Source organism: Lathamus discolor, chromosome 16 (assembly GCF_037157495.1).
Source record: "Lathamus discolor isolate bLatDis1 chromosome 16, bLatDis1.hap1, whole genome shotgun sequence".
Classification (NCBI taxonomy): Eukaryota; Metazoa; Chordata; class Aves; order Psittaciformes; family Psittacidae; genus Lathamus; species Lathamus discolor.
Genome location: NC_088899.1, coordinates 967,433 through 990,002, shown reverse-complemented (window position 1 = coordinate 990,002; position 22,570 = coordinate 967,433). Strand labels below are relative to the sequence as shown.

General features: G+C 53.5%; 1 protein-coding gene across 1 annotated transcript; it reads right to left on the bottom strand.

Annotated features, from left to right (window-relative positions):
* Positions 1-661: 661 nt before the first annotated feature.
* Positions 662-22,050, bottom strand: FHAD1 (forkhead associated phosphopeptide binding domain 1). Its single transcript, XM_065696612.1, has 28 exons — positions 21,937-22,050; positions 21,458-21,664; positions 19,182-19,452; positions 17,849-17,934; positions 17,385-17,600; positions 16,953-17,076; positions 15,993-16,123; positions 14,223-14,288; positions 13,749-13,853; positions 13,264-13,371; positions 12,182-12,256; positions 11,687-11,839; positions 11,324-11,510; positions 9,786-9,856; positions 9,404-9,541; positions 8,739-8,846; positions 8,450-8,539; positions 7,996-8,221; positions 7,441-7,522; positions 7,202-7,317; positions 6,539-6,698; positions 6,118-6,223; positions 4,040-4,175; positions 3,357-3,484; positions 3,064-3,147; positions 2,329-2,549; positions 1,933-2,113; positions 662-1,051 (listed from the first exon to the last, which is right to left on the bottom strand). Exons 1-28 carry the CDS (start codon positions 22,033-22,035, stop codon positions 968-970), a joined length of 3,759 nt encoding a protein of 1,252 aa, XP_065552684.1. The 5' UTR covers positions 22,036-22,050; the 3' UTR covers positions 662-967.
* Between the last annotated feature and the right edge of the window lie 520 nt (positions 22,051-22,570).

Here is a 22,570-nt window from a genome sequence, read left to right as displayed (position 1 = left end):
TCCCTTCAACCCTCATGATCCTGTGAACCTACACAAGGGAACCAGGTCATGCCTTGCCCCAAAATCAACCCAGGGCAGCACGCAGCTGGAAGCCCACAGTGCATCAAGAGGGAAAACTGCCATGGCCAGAGCCCTGCTGCACAGCCACCAACCACATAATGCACCAGAAGTTAGGCATCAGCTATGGTGTGCCCACAGGTGCCCAGCAGCACATTCACAGATGCTATGATTCCTGCCTCAGCCCCTCTGTGCTGTTTCTCACCCTCTGACTTCTATTACAAATACCAACAAAACCCCAAAGGGGCTGTGCTCACATCCATGTTATCCTCTGCTGGAAAGCTCTGCAGAGAACTCTGCACAGGCTGCTCTGAGCAAAGCAAAGTGGCTGCAGGGCAAATGAGCATTGGAGCTCCCGATTTCCCTCAGAACACCACTGCTCCTCAGAAACCAGGGGCTGCTCCTCTTTGTCCCTTCCCACTGGTACAGGGACATTCACTGTGGCTCCAGTCAGTGATGAACTCCTCTGTTTCCATTCTGCACCATGCCTTGTGCTCCAGCTCCCCAGGGCACCACAGGAGGACACAAGAGGTAGAAGTGCAAGGGACAATGTGGGCTGTGCAACAAGGCTGCTTCAGAGGCAACAGGACAGGACCCAGATGGCTGATTTCACTCATACAGTCTGTACATTGGGCTCTATTCACACACACGTATCTACACACACAACGTATACAATGGGCTATATCCACACCACCTTTTCTACTGCCATAGATCCCACCACACACCGTGCAACCCATACTGCAGGAAAATGAGGTCCTGCACCAGCATGCCCTGGAGCTATTGGATTCCAGCAGGGGCTCCTCAAAATGCACCAAAGCCTTGTACCACATCTGACATTAGGAAGTCCACAGCACAATGACCCATTGCCACTGCAGACCTTCACCTACCAAAGGCCCACGTGGTGCCTCTCCTATGCACTTCCCATCTTGACAGCTTCTGCTGTGCACTCTTTGGCCTTCAGCTTGCCCGACCAGAAAGGCTTCTTGGCTCCAGGCTGCAGAACAGAGAGACATCAACATCATGTTCATAGCCCAGACCCCTCCATACAGCTGCCTACATTCATGTTGCCCTCCATCTCCTGCAGTGGGAATGCTGCTGTGCAGCTAAGCTGCAGGGCCCCAGGATGCCCAGCTCCTTGGGATGGTCAGATGGACCACAGAATCTCAGGTGCCTGATGGATGCTGTATGAAGTGCAGGAGTTAGGCATCACATGGAGCATCCAGCTCTTCACTTGGCATATGCCCGGCTGGGGCTGCAGAAGAGCACAGCCACTTGCAGTATACAGCAGCCAGACCCACCATGCATTCCTAATGGATCACAGGAGCTAGGGAAGCACATTCCAGTGGGCTCACAGATTCTGCTGAGATAGCACATTGGGCTCCTTCACCTTCTTGGCTGCAGCAAGCACCCCATGAGGTGCCCCACACTAGAGACATCTGTGGAGCCAACACCACTTGGCACCTTTCAGCCCTATGGATCTCTTGCCCCAATCCTCACTCTTCATTCACCAAGTGCCTCCAGAGTGCTCATTTCAGAGTGCAACATCATGCATCTGCACCCATGAGGGGAGACATCTCCTGTGACAATGGACATTTCACACCCTCTTTACCTCTGTTGTGTGCAACCAAGTGACCAGAGGGCATCACACCTTCCCAGCCTGTGCACGGCTCTGGATATCACCAGTGTCACATCCCTTCTGCCTGCAGGGCTTGCCTTGGGCATCTTACCAACAGTGGAGTGTTCTGGCTGTGCTATGCATCCCTCACCTTCCTCTACCACTGAGCCTGGAGGTGTTTGCTGACCATCATGACCTGCCTTTGACCACTCAGACACTGGGACTTTTGGCTCCAGTTGTCCTCATGGGTCCTTGCTCACCTGCTCCTGTGGTCTCCCCTTGTGCAGCTTGGCTGCTCGCTGCCTCTTCTCCTGGTTCAGCTGGAGCTGCATCCTCTCCAGCGCCTCCTGCAGCAGAGCCTTCTCTTCCGCCTCCCTGCAGGCTTCCTCCTCCAGTTTGGACACCTCCTCCTGGCACCTCTGCAGGGATGCCTGGTTCAGCCTGTGCACAATGAGGGGGACAAGTTGTCACCTGCACCAACCCCTCAAAGCCAGGCTCTGCCTGGGAGCAACAGCTTCCGAGCAAAACCGTATGATGCTGGTGTCCCTCCCAGGGCCATCCATCCTCCGTGGCATGATGCTCCAGGACATCAGAGCATCCAGGACTAGGTCTCACTCAGACCCATGGCTGGCAATGGTCACCTCGCCTCTCAGTACCTCAGCTGCTCCACTCTGCCCTCATATTCTTTCAGCTTCTCCTCATTTCTTTCCAGGCAACTCTTGAGGTTCCTGATCTTGTCACAGAGCAGCTCCAGGTCCTTCTGCCTCTGCAGCCCTGCTTTTCCCCTCTCCTCTGGAGGAAGGTGCCTCAAAGACTGCATTCCCGACAGTTCCTCCACCTTCATCAGGCTTCCCAGAGCATTGATTGCATCCAGATACTGCAGGAAGAGCAGGGAGTGCATTATTTCCTTGCCCTGCCAACTCCTCCACTCTACTGCATCCCACCGTTCAGCCATCTGCTTCCATCCTGCCCAGCTTGGGAGATGCCAGTGTCACACAGGAAGCACCGTTTGCTTCCCTGTTTTCATTTCAGGGAGTGTTTCCCCTCTGCAAGCTTTGCCAAGTGCTCCTAAACCCACACCTGACTGTGGTTCCTTTGGGCTGTGTGCTTGGTGGCACTCACGATGTGACATGGTGCACAGCAGTGCATCCCAGCTCCGGACCAGCCTGGGATTCGATTCCCAGCTCCGGACCAGCCTGGGATTCAGTTCCAAGCTGCACAACTCTTTGGGGTTGGATATTTTTCCTTTTTCAGGATGATCAGTTTTCCTTGCTGGACGTTTTCCTGCCCTTTTCGGTGGGAAGAGACCCCCCCACTTACATCTGAGGTGTGTTTGAAGACCACCAACACTCTACAAAAGCACCATTTGAACGCGTCCATCACTCACTCACCATCTTCTCACCAAAGTCTATCGTGTTGCCCATGTCCCAGCTTGCTGCCCTGTGTGAGCCCCCATTAGGAACACAGCCAGGAACCTGCACAAACAGGGAAAGACCAATGGAGGCCATGGAATGCCTGGCTTTGGGTTGAGCATCTCACATGCTGCCAGATTTTCAATCTCCCCCTCTCCCCTTTTGGTTTCTTTCTTAGGATATTAGAAAGCTGAATTCTCCCTATTACAGAGAGCGCTTTTTTGACTAAGCACCATAACCCAAGCACCATAAACCACAAACTGCCTCCTTACCTTGCTGGCCTTCAGATTTGGCCCTGACACGGGTGTGGGTTCCTTCTCATGACCTGTTCTCTGGACTATTTCCTCTGCTAAGCATTTTGTGAGGACCACCAGAGGCTCTGAACCCTTCATCGTGGCAGCTGGAAGTAAAAGAACAGCCACTGAGTTGTCCCACTCTCTGTAAGCATGCTGAGGCTTCATCTCTCAGCTGCTTTTGAGGCTTGCCAGGTTTCCTCTTATGGTAACTGTGCATGGAGTGATGCATGGGCTCTGGAGCTGAGCCTGCACCGGCTTTCCTTGCAGACACTGCTACTCCAGGGTTTGGCCACTGCTTTCCCCAGCCTGTTTTGCAGATGGGCTTTCAGGGCTCACACCACAAACAGATCCTCTAATTGCAGCTTCTAACAAAGATGATGCTGCTTCACCATACTGCTCCCAACACAGGGATATAAAAAATGGAAAGGGACTGGGAAAATGAGCTTGGGCATGCAGGCGATTCTCACATCCAGCACTTGCAAGACCTCAGCACGCAGAGCTCAGCTCCTTTGGGTGAAAGCTGCTCTCACATTGAGCAGTGCAGCACCCGAGGGTGGGAATGGCCATGCACATTGCCAGGCACTTGCTCGCTTCCATCTCTGCCTCCAAACCCCTCCTGCAAACACCTCCTCCTCCCAGATGGATGCACCTTCCCATACCTGAGGACTGCCTCTTCTCCAGCACCTTCACCCTCTCCCGGAGCTCAGCCAAGCCTTCCCGCTGGCGCTGGATCGTCTCCTCGTGCCTGAGGCCTCTGCATCTCATACTGAGGTCAGCCAAGCCCAACAGTGACTCCTGGAAGAGGCAGAGCAGCCGGTTCGCACTCACACTGATCTGGCTCAGCATGAGCTCAGCTTCAACCTGGCTGAAACACAGCCGTGCTGACAGGCACTGGTCACTCAGAGCATCTCATTCTGCACCCTTCTGGGTGGATTTGTGAGGATAAAAGAGCAGCACCCGAGACCCCTTTCACACTCTGCTGAGCCAGCTGCACCCTGGTGGGGACGTAAGCAGTGGAAATGCTCCAGAGAGCCAGAAGAGGGATGGTGCATAGATCTGAATGGCCATGGCAGCATTTCGCTCTTTGGCTTTGCCTTCACATTCCTCAATGCACACATCCCAACTCACTCTGCAGCCTGCATTTATGAATGACCTCAGGCATTACTTGGTTTTAGACCAGGCTCATGCATTTCAGTTCTGGGCCTCTCACTACAAGAGAGACATTGAGGGGCTGGAGCAGGGCCAGAGAAGGGCAATGGAGCTGGTGCAGGGCCTGGAGCCCAAGTGTGATGGGGAACGGCTGAGGGACCTGGGGGGTTCAGATGGAGAAGAGAAGGCTCAGGGGGGACCTGATGGCTCCCTACAAGTGCCTGACAGGAGGATGGAGCCAGGAGGGGCTGGGCTCTGCTCCCAAGGAACAAGGGATGGGACAAGAGGAACCGGCCTCAAGCTGCACCAGGGCAGGTTTAGATGGAGCTGAGGAACAATTCCTGCCCCAGAGGGTGCTCAGGCATTGGAACAGGCTGCCCAGGGCAGGGCTGCAGGCACCGTCCCTGCAAGTGTTCACACACCGTGGAGACGAGGCCCCAGTGCCATGGGTTAGTGGTGGCCTTGGCAGTGCTGGGGTAAGGGTTGGACTTGATCTTGAAGGTCTTTTCCAACCTCATTCATTCTATGATTTCCCCATTCCAGCCCCATCTGGCTCACGGCATGATGACAAACATCCCAAAACCTGGGACGGGGCAGCCCTGCACACAGCTACTGACGGCTGCAAACTGCCCGCTCAGGTCTGGCTGCTGTTGCCTTTTGGTACTGCTCAGTGAGAGGTGGCTTATTCCTGAACCACGGCTTTGGCTGGGTCTCCAACGCTCCCCATCCCCACGTGCAGAACAGGACAGCGATACCTCCTGCTTGTCAGCTGGCTGTGAGTCACTGCTTGGCCCCCACACTGCAGCCTTCCCTGCTGGCACGCTGTCTGCCACTGCTGTGGTACAGGATGTACGGTTCCTACAGTCCCTCCATCTGCTGCTGCAGAACCTTTCTGTTCCTCCCTTCCCTAGCACTGAGGATGGCACCAATAGAGCCAGCATCGACTGCTCATCAAGGAAAGAGGAGGCAGCGCTTGCAGATCATTCCACATGCAGGCTGCTATCCCTTCTAATTGGCAATTATAGCACCATAAGCACACAAACACCACTTCCCGGTTCCAAAGTGCTGTGCAAACATCAGCTCATCAGCCAGTAGCAAAGCTGCAGCATCTGCAGCCCTTGGCTAGGAAAAGGGTGGCCAGAGATCCTGCACCAGCTCTGAGCAGGCGTGAGGCTGGCCATGGAGCTTATGGCTCCCTACAAGTGCCTGACAGGAGGATGGAGCCAGGAGGGGCTGGGCTCTGCTCCCAAGGAACAAGGGATGGGACAAGAGGAACCGGCCTCAAGCTGCACCAGGGCAGGTTTAGATGGAGATGAGGAACAATTCCTGCCCCAGAGGGTGCTCAGGCATTGGAACAGGCTGCCCAGGGCAGGGCTGCAGGCACCGGCCCTGCAAGTGTTCACACACCGTGGAGACGAGGCCTCAGTGCCATGGGTTAGTGGTGGCCTTGGCAGTGCTGGGGTTAGGGTTGGACTTGATGAGCTTAAAGGGCTTGTCCAACCTGGTTGATTCTATGATGCTGGGAAACACCATGTACTATGGATGCTCTCAGCAAAGCCAGACCTCAGCAGCCTCTGTGTGCACTTACCTGCTTAGAAGCTTCTCCTGCCTGTGCTGGTGTCCCAGGAGCAGCCTCTGGCTTCTTGGCCATTTCTTGAGCATCCTTCAGCTCCTGGCAGTGGGATTGGGCCTGCCTGTGCCAAGAGACAAGACCACTGTGGGACACCCTGACAGATGAGCAGCTGCAGAGAGCAGCACCACCAATGACAACCATGGTGTGAGTGGGAACATTCACTTAGTTACAAGTGACTTAGGGACACGTCCACCAGCACGAGCTCTGCTAAAGCCCTGTTTCAGTTCACATGGCACTTCCATAGAGACAACACTGCTCCAGTCCAATGCTCTCACTCCCACGTGCCTTTTGCATCTTGGGAGATACCTAAATGCCATCAGCCACTGGGAATCTACAGAACAGCATTTGCAAAACATCCAGCCACAGCACCATGTACCTTAACTCCTCAGTGACTGCTTCCAGGGCTTGTTCCTTCTTCTCCACCAGGCTGGACATTTGGGATAGCTTCTCTCGGAGCAGGTTCAGTTCCTGCTCCTGGCGTTTCAGCCGGGTCAGGTTCTGCTCCAGTTCCACCTTGTGCTGCTCACTCAGCTCCCCTGGGATACAAGAGCTTTAGGGGTTTCTGGCTGTCTCATTGACCAGCCCTGGGGGATCTGCAGTTCTTGGTGAAATGGATGTGTCCCCTTAGACCTTGCTCTATTAAATCATTGCACAGCCAGTCGCTTTGCATGGACATAGGCCACAGCCATCACTTGCTATGGCTGTTTCCCTTTGGATTGCAGAACAACAGCCTCCCTAAAGCACAAGGTGCCCACTGAGGAGTCCCAGGCAAGGCTTAGGATGACTTAGGCTCAAAGGAGCCCGCCAGTGGTGTTTTGAGAAAGATACCTCAGTTTTGCCCACCCCATCTCCACCTGATTACCTTCACCCACCATCACCACTATTGCTTAGCCAAGGACAGGGAGGAACTCACCAACCCGATGGGGATGGACAACAGTGCTGCTTGAGAGTGGCAGCACCTATTTCCCATTATCTGCATGAGTCCACCTTGCTGCTGCCCAGAAGAGGGATGGGAAGGCGGAAGCCACGCTTCACTCACCTCTCAGGTCTGTCAGCCTGGCTCTGGTTTCTGCAAGCTCTTTGGTGAGCCCAGTGATGACAGCCTCCTTGGAGAGCAGCGTGTTCTGTGCCATGACCAGCTCCTCTCTGAACTTCCTGAGGAAGGGAATCACAGACAAATAAGAGCTCAGGACAAGCTGCAGTCATTCCCCTCAGCTCTCCTAAGCTCTCCTGGGGGTATCTGCTCTGAACAAGGCACCACCGGCAAGCACTGCTTACCGCAGACAGCCGTGAGACTCTGCAGCAGGACAAGCCTCCAGCCAAGCCTCCGGTGGTGCCTGGGAAGTGTCACCCCGAAATCCTGCAGGACACAACAGCAATGCCAGTCACTTCTTCATAACACACACATTTGGCCTGCCTTGCTTCTGATAGACACATCTTTTCCTTCATGGGAGGAAGGAAAAGGAACATCAGATCCTCCTCCTTTGAACACTGAGGAACATCGGTGGTTCTAACAGTGCTTAGACAGTTCCTCACATCCTTCCTTGCTCAGCATCTCTTCTGCTTGGGTGCAGCCTAAACTCTCCTTGCTTTAGAGGGCAAAGAACCCTTCTCCAGTGAGAAAGCCATTAGGGTTGCTAACTGACAGTCCCCAGAGCCACAGACAGCAACCCCCTGTGAAACAGCTTCTTCAGCGACTTCACTGAGCTCTCTCTGCCATAGGCAAACCTCAGATCAATATCACACACAACGCTTTCCATAGCTGCAAATGTACTGCTCCCTCTCTATCAAGTTCACATTAACCAAGGTTCCCAGTGCAGATACTGCAGCTACCTTTCATTTTCTCCACAAGTGCTGTGTGTTCCTCCTCCAGTGTCTTCTGCTGCTCCTTGGCCTCCAGCAGCCTCTCCTCTAAAGCCACAATTGTCAGTGCATGCTGCTTACTCTGCTCCTTGTATTCCTCTATTTCTCCCTGCAGTTTCTGTCTCTGTAACTCATTCTCCTCCTGAAGGGTCCTGAGCTGCTCGTCTTGCTCCAGCACCCGCTGCTGTAACACTATCTAGGAAACAAGGATGAGTGATGCTGGTTGGAAGCACTGCACATGTTTTCCTTTGGGATCATGATCTGCACCATCTCTCCTGGCTAGTGGTCAGAAAGACAGAGGGAAGGGAAGGATATCAGGGAGGGGAGAGGCTGCAGCGCCCTGCAACCGGGGACTGGAGAAGCCTTCTTCACTGAAAGCACATCCAGCCAAGTCCTCTGCCTGCACACAGGGTGTTGGACCTACCTCTTGCACTGTGGTTTCCTCCAGCTTCTGCACAGCTTCTTGCAGCTTGCAGTCAGCAGCCTCCTGCTCCTTTGACTTTCTTTCTATAGCCTACACGAGGAGAGGAGCAGTAATGAAGGTACCAAGCTTGCAGGCAGCCACCTTTCTCTCTGCAGATACGCACTGAGGTGTATGTGGGGAGGGAGGGAACCCACAGTCCACTGATGGCCCAGCCTGCTACAGAGCACTTTCAGATGTGCTCATTCCAAGGGTGAGCAGTTCTGCTTTACCTTCCGTGCAGGCCACTGACCTCAGCCATGCTCCTCAGGCGGCTCTCCAGGTCTTGGATCTTCTTCTGTTCTTCCTCCAGGGATTGTTTGTACTTGCTCTTCTCCTGGGTGATGGCGCTCTCCAGGAGCTGGGAAATTGACAGCCCACAGTTCCAGTACAGAATAACACGCATCATTAGGGAAAAGAGCTTGACTCCAAGGAGGAAAGCAGCCAGGAGGGTCCCTGCTCTGGAGCAGGGACAAGTTATGGGGGAAAAGCTCAGCAGGACACAAGGCAATGCAATGAAGGAGAGGATGAGGAAAAGGTGAAGCAGAGGTGAAGGAGGAGCTGCTTGGCTGCTCCTTACCCACCTCCTTAGAGAACTGGACACTGGAAAATAGCAATTCCAGAGGCAACAGACACAAAAGCACGTTAGAAACTGTCTTAAAGACACCACAACAAGCTGTCCCCATTCAATCTACTTGCACTCCATTCACTACAGACAACACACTGCCTTCCTAAGCTCAAGGATCTGGATGGTGCTCCTTGCTTTCTGCTCTTTCCCAGTGCTTCCCAGTGGGTACTTTGGGCTCGCGGGACTGCATCCAGACAACTTGAGGCTAAAGACTTCCTCTTGCTAGGAAACACTATTACAGACATCTATTCTAGCAGTCATTTTCCTAAGACAAACCAGTGCCCCCGTACCTCCTGGCTCTCCTTGTCCTTCTCCAGCTGAATGTGCTTGATTTTTAGCTGTAGCTCTTGCTCATGTTTAGCTTCCAGCTGCTTTGTGTGCTCCTGCAGCAAAGCTGCCTGTGACTCCTGGGCCTTCTCTAATTGTGCCTACAGGGATACAGCAGATACCAAGGTGTGACAGCAAGCACCTTAGGAGCAGGGCAAGACATAAGCCTCCTGCTTATTCACTCACAAACCGTTCCAATCAGGGATATACTGTCCATCCTTGCCCCTTTAGAGATACCAACATGCTGGCATTTAGCTCCATCTTCACCCTTCCCCTGCATTTACTGCAGACCCAGAGACCTCAGATATTCAGAAATCACCTTGGTTTATGGACATGTATCTGTACCTGTAACGTCTGATTCCTCTGGGCAGTTTCCTGACTGGTTTCCACCAATGTCCCAAGAGCAGCCAACAGCCCTGCAAGAGCCAATGGAGTCTCATTATACAAGGTGCTCACACAGCCCATGAGTAGATCCTGGAGCATCCTCTGAGGCCTGGGGATGCTGCTTGCCCCCTTACAAAAATCACTTTGGCCACTGCTGGCCCTCAGTCCCCTCACCTGGTGGTGGAGGTCCATAGACAGCAGGGAAAACACCACTAACTTCGCACACAGTCAATCCCTGTGCTCACTGGGATACCCAGGAAACACACTGGACCTGGGTTTCCCTCCCAGGCTAGGGCAGTGGATGTGCCTTGCACCCAGCGACCAGTCTGGAGCCCCTCATAGCCCCTTGCTCTGGGCTTCAGGCTCAGAGACCCCCTTGGAAAGGCTCCTGTGGTCAGCTGAGGGTTTCCCTGCTGCACTTATGGAGCTGCAGCACATTCCCATCCCTGGAGATGGCTGCTATTGCTGAGACATGGCTGGAAGGCGGCATGCACACAGCCCGGATGCCTGTTCCCAGCCAGAACTTGTGTTCCTGTCACCCACCCTGCTGCATCACCCCATCTTCTTTATGCCCTTCGCTCGCTGCTGCACAATGCTCCTGGTGCTATAATCACCACCCTGGTACCCACAGCGGGCTCACAGCTCCTCCTGCACCCTCAGCAGTGGAACACCACCCAGCTCCACTCCACTGCCACCCAGCACATGGGGCTCTGCACCCCTGTGCAGTAGCACTGTGACAGTGATGCTGCCATGGGAGCAATGCTCCCTGTCCCATGCTGCTGTCAGAGGCATCACTGATCTGCTGCGATGCAACACAGCACAATGTAGGGGACAGACACAGATCTGTGCTGTGTGAGGGAGTGCTCAGGACTGGAACAGGCTGCCCAAGGCAGTGGTGGAATCACTGTCCCTGGAAGTGTTCCCATTCCCTCAGTGCCACGGGTTAGTGGTGGCCTTGGCAGTGCTGGGATAAAAGTTGGACCGGATTTAAAGTTCTTTCCGTCCCACAGCTGCTGTGTTTTCCATGTACCATTCACCGAACAAACTCCGTGCAACTGCTCTGCCAAACCCCACAACAGAGGCAGCCCAGGAAGGGGAAGACAAAGCAATGTGGAACCTCGAGACAAGGGTTCAGATCTCCGCCAGCACAAACATTTCCCATATGCCACTAAGGCAAATCCCACTTTGATGGCATAACCGTGATGTCAGTAGATGGGATGTGCCCACGCAGACATTGCACCTCACAGACACCCCTCCCAGGGCCCTGTGGGGGCAGGTCACACCAAGCTGGGTGAGAGAGCTGCAGACGTTGGCAATAAGAGCATGCGCGCTGCCTGAGCAGGCTTCTTAGTTGCCCACACTGCCTGAGATTGGCACCAACGTGGGGGCTTGGCACCCCCAAGCCCAGCTCACACTGGACTCTCTCTCCTTCATAGAGGCTATGGAGGACATCCCACCTGGAGCAGGTTTGTTCCCAGGGACACCAGCAGGACACAGACCTTTATGCAGGTCCAGCCCCACGCCAGCCAGGAGCCGCTCTGCTGCCTCCAGCCAGGACAGGAGCACGCGGGCCATTTCCACCGCTGCCACCCCAATGGTGGAGATGGAGGGATCCAGGTGCACCACTTCCAGCTTCTCCAGCTCCCCTCGCAGGCTGGTGCTGCTGCAGGACCTGCTCAGGTGAGCCTGGAACAAACGCACCCAGTGACCAAGCTCACACTTTTGGGGCTCCATTCTCATGGATTGCTGCACACTGGTGCCCAAACACAGCCTCCCTTTTCTCTGACCTATACTCAGGCCAAGAAAAACGCCCTGTGTTGCTCACCTCCTGCCAGTTGATCCCCAAGATTGAACAGGCTGACCTGGAGCTCCTGCAGGGACTTCTTGAACACCTCGGCGTTTGCAGACACTTCCTTTTCCTTTGCAAGCCTGGAGCTTATTTCCTCTTGCAGACACTTCTCTCTCTCATGACTTTGTTGGCTCTCGTCACAGACCTGTCTGACCTTCTCTATCACCTGGCAAAGCAGAAGGAAGAGGAGAACAAGGCACTCTATTAACACCCTTTCCACCTGAGGGACCATAGATTATCCCAGCGAGCAGCAACTGGGGCTTGCTGCACACTCTTAGCCATGTCAGACCCCTGATAGAGCCCACTGACCCCATCCAAGCTGGGAGCACAAAAAGGATCCTATCTCCTCCATATCACAGAGCAGTGTTGCTAACCTGGGATAGCTGTGGAACAACCTATGACCTGGAGAGGCTTGGACACTACTAGTATACATAACAGGCACCGTGATTGTCTCAAGCCATGCCAGGCTTTGAAGGCACCATCTCCATGCACTGGCATCCAAACTCACCTGCTGCTCTGTGATGGCTTTCCCTGCTGCTGCTGGAGAACAGACTCGCATCACTTGGGTCTTGAAGGACTCCAGCTGCAGCACAGATCAACACAGGGGAACAGAAATCACTGATCACTTCTCTCTGCTGGTCCGCTCTGCCCAACCCGTCAATGCCAAGGGTGTCCCAGTGTCTGCCATCTCCAACACGAGGCCCCATGCAGGCTCCCACCCTCCTCCAGACATCCCTTGACAATGTCCTGAATGTCTCCTGCTGCCCTTCTACCACTGTGGGAGGATTCCCATGGCAGAGGACTGGTGCACACTGCACGGAACAGACCGCCTGTGCCAGGCGGATGCTCCATCCCACTTTCCAGCAGGGATTTCCCACAGCTAACACTTATTTCCTCCTCTGAAACAGCCAGGGAAGGGGGGGGATGCCACCCCCAGCCCCTCTGCAGGAGATGGCAACAACCATTCCCACCATCTTAGTGCTTTATGCATTATGTATTATGCTTTATGTATTATGCTTTATGATTTGTGTTTTATGCATTATGCTTTATGCATTGCAGCTGGTGCTTCCATAGCCATCCATCCATGTGCTAACCCACATGGCAGACCCAAAAGCCTCCATCAGCCCTTGGGCTCTGCTCTGCACAAACCCCAGGGTTATTTTCCAAACGTGTGATCAAACTCCTCAGAGCTTTTTGGGCCTCTCATGGAGTGGGATTCCTAACAAATTCCAGCTAACAGGACTCCACACTGGGGAGGTGGCCCCCCCTTCTTGCGTGAAGCACGGCTTTATCCTGGTGATGTAGCAGGATGTTACGCTGCAAAGGGCTGTCTCTGCAGAGGCACAGAGGAGGGTCTGCATAGGTCCTGGACAGGAGAACTATGATTACGCAGAGTATAGTGCATTTCTGTATCCTATTACAGCTTCTACGCAAACCCTGTGGATAAGCCTGCCACACTGCATCTGACCACAAGCTAAGCCCCGTGCCAGGGTTTGGTGCTCAGGACTCTATACCTGTGCCTGCAGTGGAGCACAATGACCTTCCCTATTTGTAACCCCATGGTTTTGCTGCTGCTGCTCCCATCCCTACCTGCTGCTTGGCCCGTGCCAGGTCGGCTCGCAGCAGGCGCTCCCTGCGCCCCATCTCCTGCAGCTGCAGAGCTTGCCTGGCTCCGGCTTCCCTCAGCTCCTCCTCAGCCTGCAACAACGAGAGCATTTGCACATCAAAGCAATACCTTGGAATCGCATCCTGAGGACTCCTGCCCCAGCTGCAGCCAACTGCTCACATCAGCCGGCTCCAAGCATGGCTTTGCAATACAAGAGAGCAGCAGTAACCCTTTTGCAGGGGGTGGGTTTGTGGCATCAGACCCTTAAAGCTACTTTTCCTCTTAGGACATCATCTATCCTCAACTTTCTACCCTATGGTCTGCTACCCGAGCTAGCTTCTCCCAGTGGGGTCTGTGGAAGAGCTCTGCACACTTGGATCCACTCTCCATACATCCTGCATTCCCAGGGCTTGCTGCTATCCCACATGACACATGTGCTCCGCCACACACGTCACATCCAGGCTGTTACCTTGGCTTTCTCAGCCAGCTGGCTTCGGATGCTCTCCTGCTCAATGCAGTACTTCTGGATTTCCCCCTGCAGCCTCTCCAGGTCATGTTCCAGCTCCTTGATGCGCTGCAAGAGTCCCATGATGGTGAGGGTCTCACCAGAGAGGCTGGGCATTGCCTCTTGGGAGGACTTGAACCAGTAAGCCGTACATTTTCCCCATCTATCCCATTTTGTGTGCTCTGGAATTTCCTTCTTGCCTATATTTACTTTGGTTCGATCGACTTTCCAATGAAATTCCACCCTTCTTTCTGGCTGCACCCGCCTGCGTTGCAATCCAGTGCTACGATTAACGCTTCAACGGTTCATTATGCACTTTCTCTTACAGGAACCAGATTCAAAACACCTCCCTTAAAATGCCCAGTTAATTATTCCCTGGATGGGGCTTTCCTGCAGCTCTCCTGTGTGCTCCATCACTCCAAATGAATTCAGACTCACATTCCGGCATGCCATTATTTCCCGCTCTCCGAGTTCCTGCTTCATTTCCTCTCGGATTCTAGAGCACTGGAATGAATGGCAACACAGGAAAACACCATCAGGGCAGGCAGATACTGCAGCAAATGTCAACATGTACTTGAGTACTAAAGCCAAGCTCTGTGCTTAGATCTTCATGGAATGGCCAAGTGCCCTTGATGAGGCCATCAAGGCACGAGAGCACAAGAGTATCCATGCCTGGAGCTGCCTGTATGAAACCATCACCATTAAAGCATCACCTGGCTGAGAGGAGGAGAAACATCTGCAGGGCATAGCTGACAGGGAGAAATCCCTCTGGCCTTAGAAGCAGTAGAAGAGGGACAGGGGGAAGGATGCAGGAAAACAAATGCTACCTCAGAACATCCATAGCTGAACACGACAGTAACAGACATTTCCATGCTGATCACTGTGTCAGAATATGCTTGGCAGCTCGGCATTCAGGGAATCTGTGTTCTGTTCTGCCTGCCCAGGGCACCCTCTCCTGCAAGCCTGTGTGTGCAGCTTCTGTCTCACTCTCGATCTTCCTGCATCCACAGAGCAGGGGAAAATGCAGAGGGATGTTCTGGGACACGCTCCCTGCCTCAACATGAGCAGCCTGGGCCACCAGAGCAGGGTGCTTACCTGGGAGACCTGGTCCCCCTCCTGCACATAGCAGCTTGAGTGCTTAAAGAATCATATAATGGTTTTGGTTGGAAGGGACCTTAAAGCTCCTTCAGCTCCAACCCCTGCCACGGGCAGGGACCCCTTCCACTGGAGCAGCTTGCTCCAAGCCCCTGTGTCCAACCTGGCCTTGAGCACTGCCAGGGATGGGGCAGCCACAGCTTCTCTGGGCACCCTGTGCCAGTGCCTCAGCACCCTCACAGGGAAGAGCTTCTGCCTAAGAGCTCATCTCAGTCTCCCCTCGGGCCGGTTAAAGCCATTCCCCTTGGCCTGTCCCTACAGGCCCTTGTCCAAAGCCCCTCTCCAGGTTTCTTGTAGCTCCTTTAGGTTCTGTGTCCAAAGAAGTTGAGGATATCACACTCTGACCACACTGCACTCAGGGTGACTGAGCTTGAACAGAGATCTAGGACCCAGACAACCCATCCTGCTGGCAGCAATTTATCTGCTTCAAAGGACCTTACATTTGACCATGAACTGCCCAAGCAGAGTGTGGCCAGTCCGGGGACCCAGCAACATCCACCTATGGTCATGTCCAGCTCATGTGAAATGACAAGAGCACATCACCCCTTTGCCACCGGTAAAAGGGCTGCTCCTCAGCAAAGCAGGGCACATCATTCATCTTCAGAGCACTGCTCTACACTCATTATGCAGACGCTGCAGCTCTGCCAGCTGAGGAGGGAGCTACAAACACAGAAACAACCTGCTGTGTTTTAAGGGGGAAAACAGGCTGGGCCACAGGGAGCCACATGAAGGGGTTTCCATGGCTGCTCAGGAGGATCTTGGCACAAGCACTTCAGGAGTACAAACGGCTACTGTGCTCACAGGAATCCAGGGCACACAGCACCTGAATGCAGAACAAGGAGAGGGATTCAGCTGGAGAAGGTGACACTGCTCTGTGTCCCCATCACAGCAGGGCCAGAGGTTCAGCTCTGCACCTTCCATGTGCACACAGCCAGGACCCTTGGATTACAACCGCCCTGATAAATATCCACTCAAAACCAGCTGCTACAACATGAAGAAGTGTGACCCTTCTCAGCTTCCCCACGTTAACCCTATGCGAGTCATGCTCTCAACCTTGGCAGAAAGCACTGCCAGCTGATTGTCCTTTGCTCTGGTCTCCTTCTTCACTTTCTCAGCCTCTTGCTGGAGTTGCTGGATTTTCTGCTCCTTCCCAGCAATCTCCCTTTGCAGGCTGGTGACCAGACCTGGGAGAACATAGAACATAGGTTACCCAAGAGCATCCCTGCCAAAACCCCTGAGCATCCATCCTCCCTCCTCAACAACCATTCACCTTGGGAAGTGGGTCCAGCTTTTGGCATGCTGTGTTGGACACTGCTCTTTGACTAGCTAACTAGTTAGTTAGTCAAAGAGTCACTGACAAGTTGCTAACATCACTAGCAAGTTCCTTGGGGCCTCACAGCACATATTCCCAGAGGGATGAGCAGCTCCTAGGGATCCGTTTTTGCGGCTTGGCTATGTCAGATCCATGTCTCTGATGCCTCCTCCCTGCCAAGAGCCCATACTGCTCCCTTATCTCTGTCAGTGCAACCAGGCAGAACACTTCTGATTCTGATCTGAATACATTACAAAAGCCAATGCTTTGTGCACCAATTGCATTCCTCGTGCCTGATAAAGGCAGGGATAGAAGCCATTGGGAAAGGCTTCTGGTTTGGGGTGACCTTTGCAGCCACATGCAGCCTCACAGCAGCTTGCGGGTCAGGTCTCCCCACCAGTGTGCATGGCAGCCCTTGAATAGCATCACTTTCAGCCTCCCCTGATCACCATGTGAAGCTGTTTTCCCCTACCAGGATGCTTGGTCCCACCACTCCCTGCCTATGACCCCCACATTGTCCCTTGCTCCAGGGGCACTTGTCACATCAGACACCATCCACAACTCCCATCAAGCTTCAGGACACAGAAACCAGGTCAGAAGACTTCTGTAGGTCATTATAAATCATGTGCCAGTGCTCACTCATTATCAAGAGCCAGTCCCAAATGGCTTCATGCTCCTCCCAAGCCCCAAGGACACGACACCTGTAGTCAAAGCATGGTCCCACTTCAACTTCTCGCTTTCTTTCCGCAGCCTCCCAATCTCCAGGTCTCTTTCACGGAGGGAATGGCTGAAAACCTGGCTCGAACCCTTCTCCAGGTTGTTGATCTGCAAAACACAGATTTGCCCATGTTCCTTGGCAGGCCAGTTCCTACCTGTTACCCAGGTTTCCAGGTCTGACGGGTTACTCTTCAGCATCTCTGAGTAACTCTCAGCAGTCATTGCTTCAGACAGGGTCACCTTAGATTCGTTCCAGAGAAAAGGAAGCTGCTGGGAAGACAGGCACCGCACAGCATCTCACCTCAGTGCAGCCACAGCAGTGATGCCAACAGCAACCCAGAATTCCATCACCTTTTCTCTGCCAGGAACCTGCTATCAGGAAAAGCTCCTCTTCACAACAGGGTGTTATTCAGTACCTGTTCCCTCAAGGCTCTGATCAGCTCTGCTTTGGCTTCCAGCTCTTGGTCAAAGGCAAGCAGCTTCTGGGTCAGCTCCACCTCATTCCTCGCCGCCACCTGAGCCAAGGTCTTTGCCATTGCTGCGATCTCCTCCTGCAGATCTCTTATTGCTGCATCTTTCTGCTTTGATTCTGTTTCCAAACCAGAGAGGGGACCCATCTCCTCCTTCTCACCCTGTGGAGAGATTAAGGGTGCCATCTGCCAGCCTGGAGCTACCACAACACCAGCAGGGATCACCTCCTGGCCACCAACCACATGGGACCTGCTCGCCCTGTCTGTGTCCACATCCTCTATCCACACATCAGTCCCCATCCAGGAGAGCAGACTCTGCAGGGACTCATGGTTGGACACGCAGCAATTAGGCAAGGTTCTGCCAAGGACCAGGACAGGGTTAGCATCCCTCACACCTTCCCCAGCATCACCTTCGCCTTCTCTTCTGAATCCTGAGCTCCCAGAAAAGGGGCTCTCCCCACGCCGCTCGCACCATCACTCAAGATGCTGGTTGAGACTGGAAAAGAGCAAATGTGACGGCAACAAACATCAGCATGAGCAGGCAGAAGTAATACTTCTTGCAGCATTAATCTCACTAGTCTCAAAACTACTGTAAGGCAGTGACTAGTTTACACTTTTGTGTCACAACCAGCAGAGAAACCATTTAGCTCTAAAAAGACAATTAGAACGCAGTCTGCACAATAGCAAGGCATAATACACCCCTGGGAACAAAAAATGCCTCAAAGGCAGCAGCTTCATTTCTGTACCTTCACTGCAGGTTCAGGTTCTGCCTGTGCACACACCTTTCAGTGATGCTGCTGGGACTGTACAGCGCTCTGGGGCACCAGTGGTACTTCAACATATCACAATTGACTTTGTATCCACAGAATCCCAGCCTGGTTTGTGTTGGAAGGGACCTTAAAGCTCATCCAGCTCCATTCCCTGCCACGGGCAGGGACCCCTTCCACTGGAGCAGCTTGCTCCAAGCCCCTGTGTCCAACCTGGCCTTGAGCACTGCCAGGGATGGGGCAGCCACAGCTTCTCTGAGCACCCTGTGCCAGCGCCTCAGCACCCTCACAGGGAAGAGCTTCTGCCTAAGAGCTCATCTCAGCCTCCCCTCGGGCAGGTTCAAGCCATTCCCCTTGGCCTGTCCCTACAGGTCCTTGTCCAAAGCCCCTCTCCAGGTTTCTAGCAGATTTCCTGTATTACTTATGACTCTTTAAAAAACTCAACCCTAAACCAGGAAACCCACTGAACTCTGTATGAAGCCACAACAAACTCCATGTGCAGCAGAAGCCTTGTTCTCCAGCTGCACTCTTCCCCCAGTCCCTGCCTCTGCTCCATCACCATTTCATACTTGATTTTCAGAAGCATACCAACTACAGACCTAGTTTAAAGTTCCACTCGAGACAGCCAGAAACTGTGCTTCAAAGTAGACAGAAACACCTCTTCAATCAGGAGACGGAAATAGGTGCATGAATCACCAGTGCAGAGACAGTTAGTCATCACACATGAGGAAAAAGGAAGAGGAAAAGTCCCTCTCAGCCGCAGGGGCAATGGCATTCCCCTTTGCATGTCACGGCTCGTTGCTTTACCAACCCAAATGCCACCAAGCACCACATCATGGATCTCTGCTGGACAAGGACTCACACCCAGTAGCTGACAATGATCACAACTGCCACCACTCACATCAACTCCACTCAACATCAAGCTGCTCAGAGAGGACATCAGGCTACAAACCACCATGGTTGCATCAGGGGGTACCTGGCCTCACCGCTGAGGTCCTGCTGAAAGCATCTAGCGAGACAGTGGTGGCCATGCTCCGAGCCCAGGCGCTACTGGGTCGCTTCCACAGCAGTGGATGGGACACACGGCTGCTAGCTCCGGGAGCCCATCTGCCTGGAGAGCCAGGGGGATGCTGCCACTGCAGCAATGGGAGCTGGGCAGGAGATGCAGGAGTCGAGGGTTTGGGCTCTGCAACCACCTGGACCTGCCCAGTCCACCCTGTGCGATGCTTCATGGGAAGATCAGACACCTATGGTGGAAAAAGAGAGTGTTACCAGCAAGGGTCTGTGAACGTTATTAGCCCTAAAGCCAGGCACAGATCTGAGGTGAAGCAGAATTTTAGTCCTTTCCCATTTCCATTCCCCAAGGGTCAGATTTAGCTCAGGAAGCCCAAATGCTTTGCTGGAACACAACTGAAATACTGGGCTTTGCTGCTTTTGGAGCTCTTCCCTTCCTCTCTTGATCTGACAACCATCATTGTCCACATCATTTGCAGAACCTGGAAGCCCTTGTTCCACAGCTCTCCTGGCTCACAGCTCCTACCCTGCCATTTCTCCCATTTTCTGTGCTGATCTCAAGCTTCTCGTGGCACTCCTACCTTGCCATTGCATTTATCAGCCCTTATGCAGGGCCTTGCATGCTGCTATTTGCTGTCCTCCTCATGAGCAGAGCTTCCACCACCAAGGTCTCGTACATTGCTTACATGTAGCCTTCAATTACAAAGGCTGAACATGGCCTTGGACCTGGCCTGGAGGCAGAATTCCATCACCCAGCTCATCTCCCACTACTCCAGCACCTGCAATGCCCCTATGGGCACTTGTTCTGCGCTCCAGGGTACCGCAGGGATGTGACTCCTCTCTGGGTGTTGCTCATCTTTACAACATCGTGAGTTCCTCTCACACGGCTGAAAATGAGAGAGACCTCCCAGTGTCAGAACCACAAACACTTCACAGGGTGCAGTGCTGAGGTGATGTACTCTGCAGTCAGCAGGGTCAGGCTTCAAAGCTATTCCACCATAAGAAGATTACAAAGCCCAGAGCGATGCAGAAGTACCCGCAGGGCTTCCTCTGTGTCACTGTTCAAAACTACTGGTCTGTGTGCATCCTACACACACGCTGTCAGAGATTAAAGTGCTCCCTCCTTCAGCGCAAACCAGTTTCGCCCAACCAGCACTGGCACCCCACTGCACTTCATCCTGCAGCTGAGCATCTTCTGCAGTTCTCTCGGCCAGCTCTGGGGGCAGCAGGTCTGTTTGCTGTGCTGGGATTCTCGCTGAGACCTCCAGAACTGCATATCTGGATGTACAGGCTCCAAGTGAGTTTTCTTTGCTGGGAGACCAGGCTCCATGACTCCTCACTACCAGGCTCTTATTATCTATTTTATTGGCTTCCTCAAGAGCCCAGATAATAAAACCAACACTGGAACTCACCAATCCTTAACTGTTTCATAACCCAAAGGCTCAACAACCTCCACAGACAGTTATTTTCCTGGAGACTGGAAACTGCCACTGCGTTTGACCATGTTCTTTCCCAACTGACAGCTGCTTTGCAATCTCTTGCATGCCAAAGTGGCTGTGATGCCTTGGCCCGGCTGCACAGACCATGATAGCTTCAGTTACATATGCTGCTGCCAAGCAAAGCATCCGTCAGGGCTGGACCTTTTCACTTGCTCTAAAGGTTTGATCCGAAACTCATTTTCTCTGTCAGTAAGCAGCTTTTGAGGAGACATAAAATGTAAATAGAGGGGGAAAAAAAAAAAAAAGAAAGATATTTTCCAGACCAACGCTTGCTCATGTCCAGCTTCCAGTTGGGAATCCTCTCCCTTTTCCTTTTCCTTAATAAACTGCCCGAGTTTCTTCAGCAGAGGGAGCTCAAGCTTTTCATTCCTCCCCTTCCATCTTTTACCAAGGATCAGGGAATCATAGAACGGTTTGTGTTTGAAGGGACCCTAAAGCTCCTCCAGCTCCAGCCCCTGCCACGGGCAGGGACCCCTTCCACTGGAGCAGCTTGCTCCAAGCCCCTGTGTCCAGCCTGCCCTTGAACACTGCCAGGGATGGGGCAGCCACAGCTTCTCTGGGCACCCTGTGCCAGCGCCTCAGCACCCTCACAGGGAAGAGCTGCTGCCTTATCTCCAACCTGAACTTGCCCTGTTTCAGTTTGAACCCATCACCCCTTGTCCTATCTCTACAGCCCCCAATAAACCAGATGAGCCTGGGAGCCTGCTGCTGCTCCCTGGGCAGCAGCTCCCATCCTTACCTGGGCAGCCCCATCCACCACCAGCTCAAAGGCTGTTCCCCCCTTGCCGAAGCACAGGACATCGCCTGGGCTCACTCTGACGGCTGCATTTTGGACCTGGCAGCCGTTGATGAAGGTGCCATGGGGGGAGTTGAGGTCCTGAAGGCAGAAACTGTTGTCCGACGCAGTGAATTTGAGGGCTGCGTGATGCTGGGCTACACCTGCAGACTGGCAACCAAGAAAGAAGCAAGAGAAACCTGCTGAATGCAGTTCTGCTCTGGTTACTGATTTGCAATGTCCCCTCTTCTTGCTGGACATCCAGCATAGGCAGACTAGAAGCCCTTATGCTTTGCACTGATGACCACAGTGCAGAGAATCAGAGAATGGTTTGGGTTGGAAAGGACTTTTTAAATCATCCAGTTCCAACCCCTGCCATGGGCATCCCGCTCCCTGCTTCCAAACCACCACTCATTTACACCACCCAGCTTCCTTGCCCCTACCTTAAGGACGATGTCGGACCCTTCGTGCTGGCCAATGGTCGTGGTGTGTGGTTTCAGCTGAAAACACTCCTCTGAGCTCCTTAGGAAGGCTCTCATCATCCAGCCCCTTCACCTTGCATTAAAAACAACAACTCCTCCTTCAGCAATCCCCATCCAACACACACAGCTGGGCACAGAACTTCTTGACCAAGTTACACACTAGAAATCACACAAAATCAGCCCAAAGGCAGCCCTGCTCCAAGCTGGCCAGAGCCGCAGTAGCCTTGGAAACCTCGGCCGCGCCGGAGCCGCTGCTTCCTGGGTGTGCTTTCTCTTTGTTTTGGTTGAGGTGGTTTTTTCCTCCTCCTTTTCCCAAGCAACCGACCCAGCAGCACAACACAGCCCCGCGCCGGCGTTCCCTGCCGGCCTGTGACACCCGGGGGAATGTCCCATGCACCACACACCTCCCGGGGGTGCACAGCCTGACAGGACATTGCTATTCCTCCTCCCCGGTTTTATTTATTAGTTATTAATTGCCAGGTTGGACACAGGGGCTTGGAGCAAGCTGCTCCAGTGGAAGGGGTCCCTGCCCGTGGCAGGGGTTGGAGCTGGATGAGCTTTAAGGTCCCTTCCAACACAAACCGGTCTATGGGTC

Bases quoted from the DNA above. Each gene is read 5' to 3' on its own strand.
- FHAD1 (XM_065696612.1), bottom strand. From the start codon at position 22,035: ATGATGAGAGCCTTCCTAAGGAGCTCAGAGGAGTGTTTTCAGCTGAAA. The intron at 19,453-21,457 runs GTAAGGATGGGA...TTTCCACCATAG, and splicing joins TGGTGGATGGGGCTGCCCAG to GTGTCTGATCTTCCCATGAA. The intron at 13,854-14,222 runs GTGAGTCTGAAT...GGACTCTTGCAG, and splicing joins AAATAATGGCATGCCGGAAT to CGCATCAAGGAGCTGGAACA.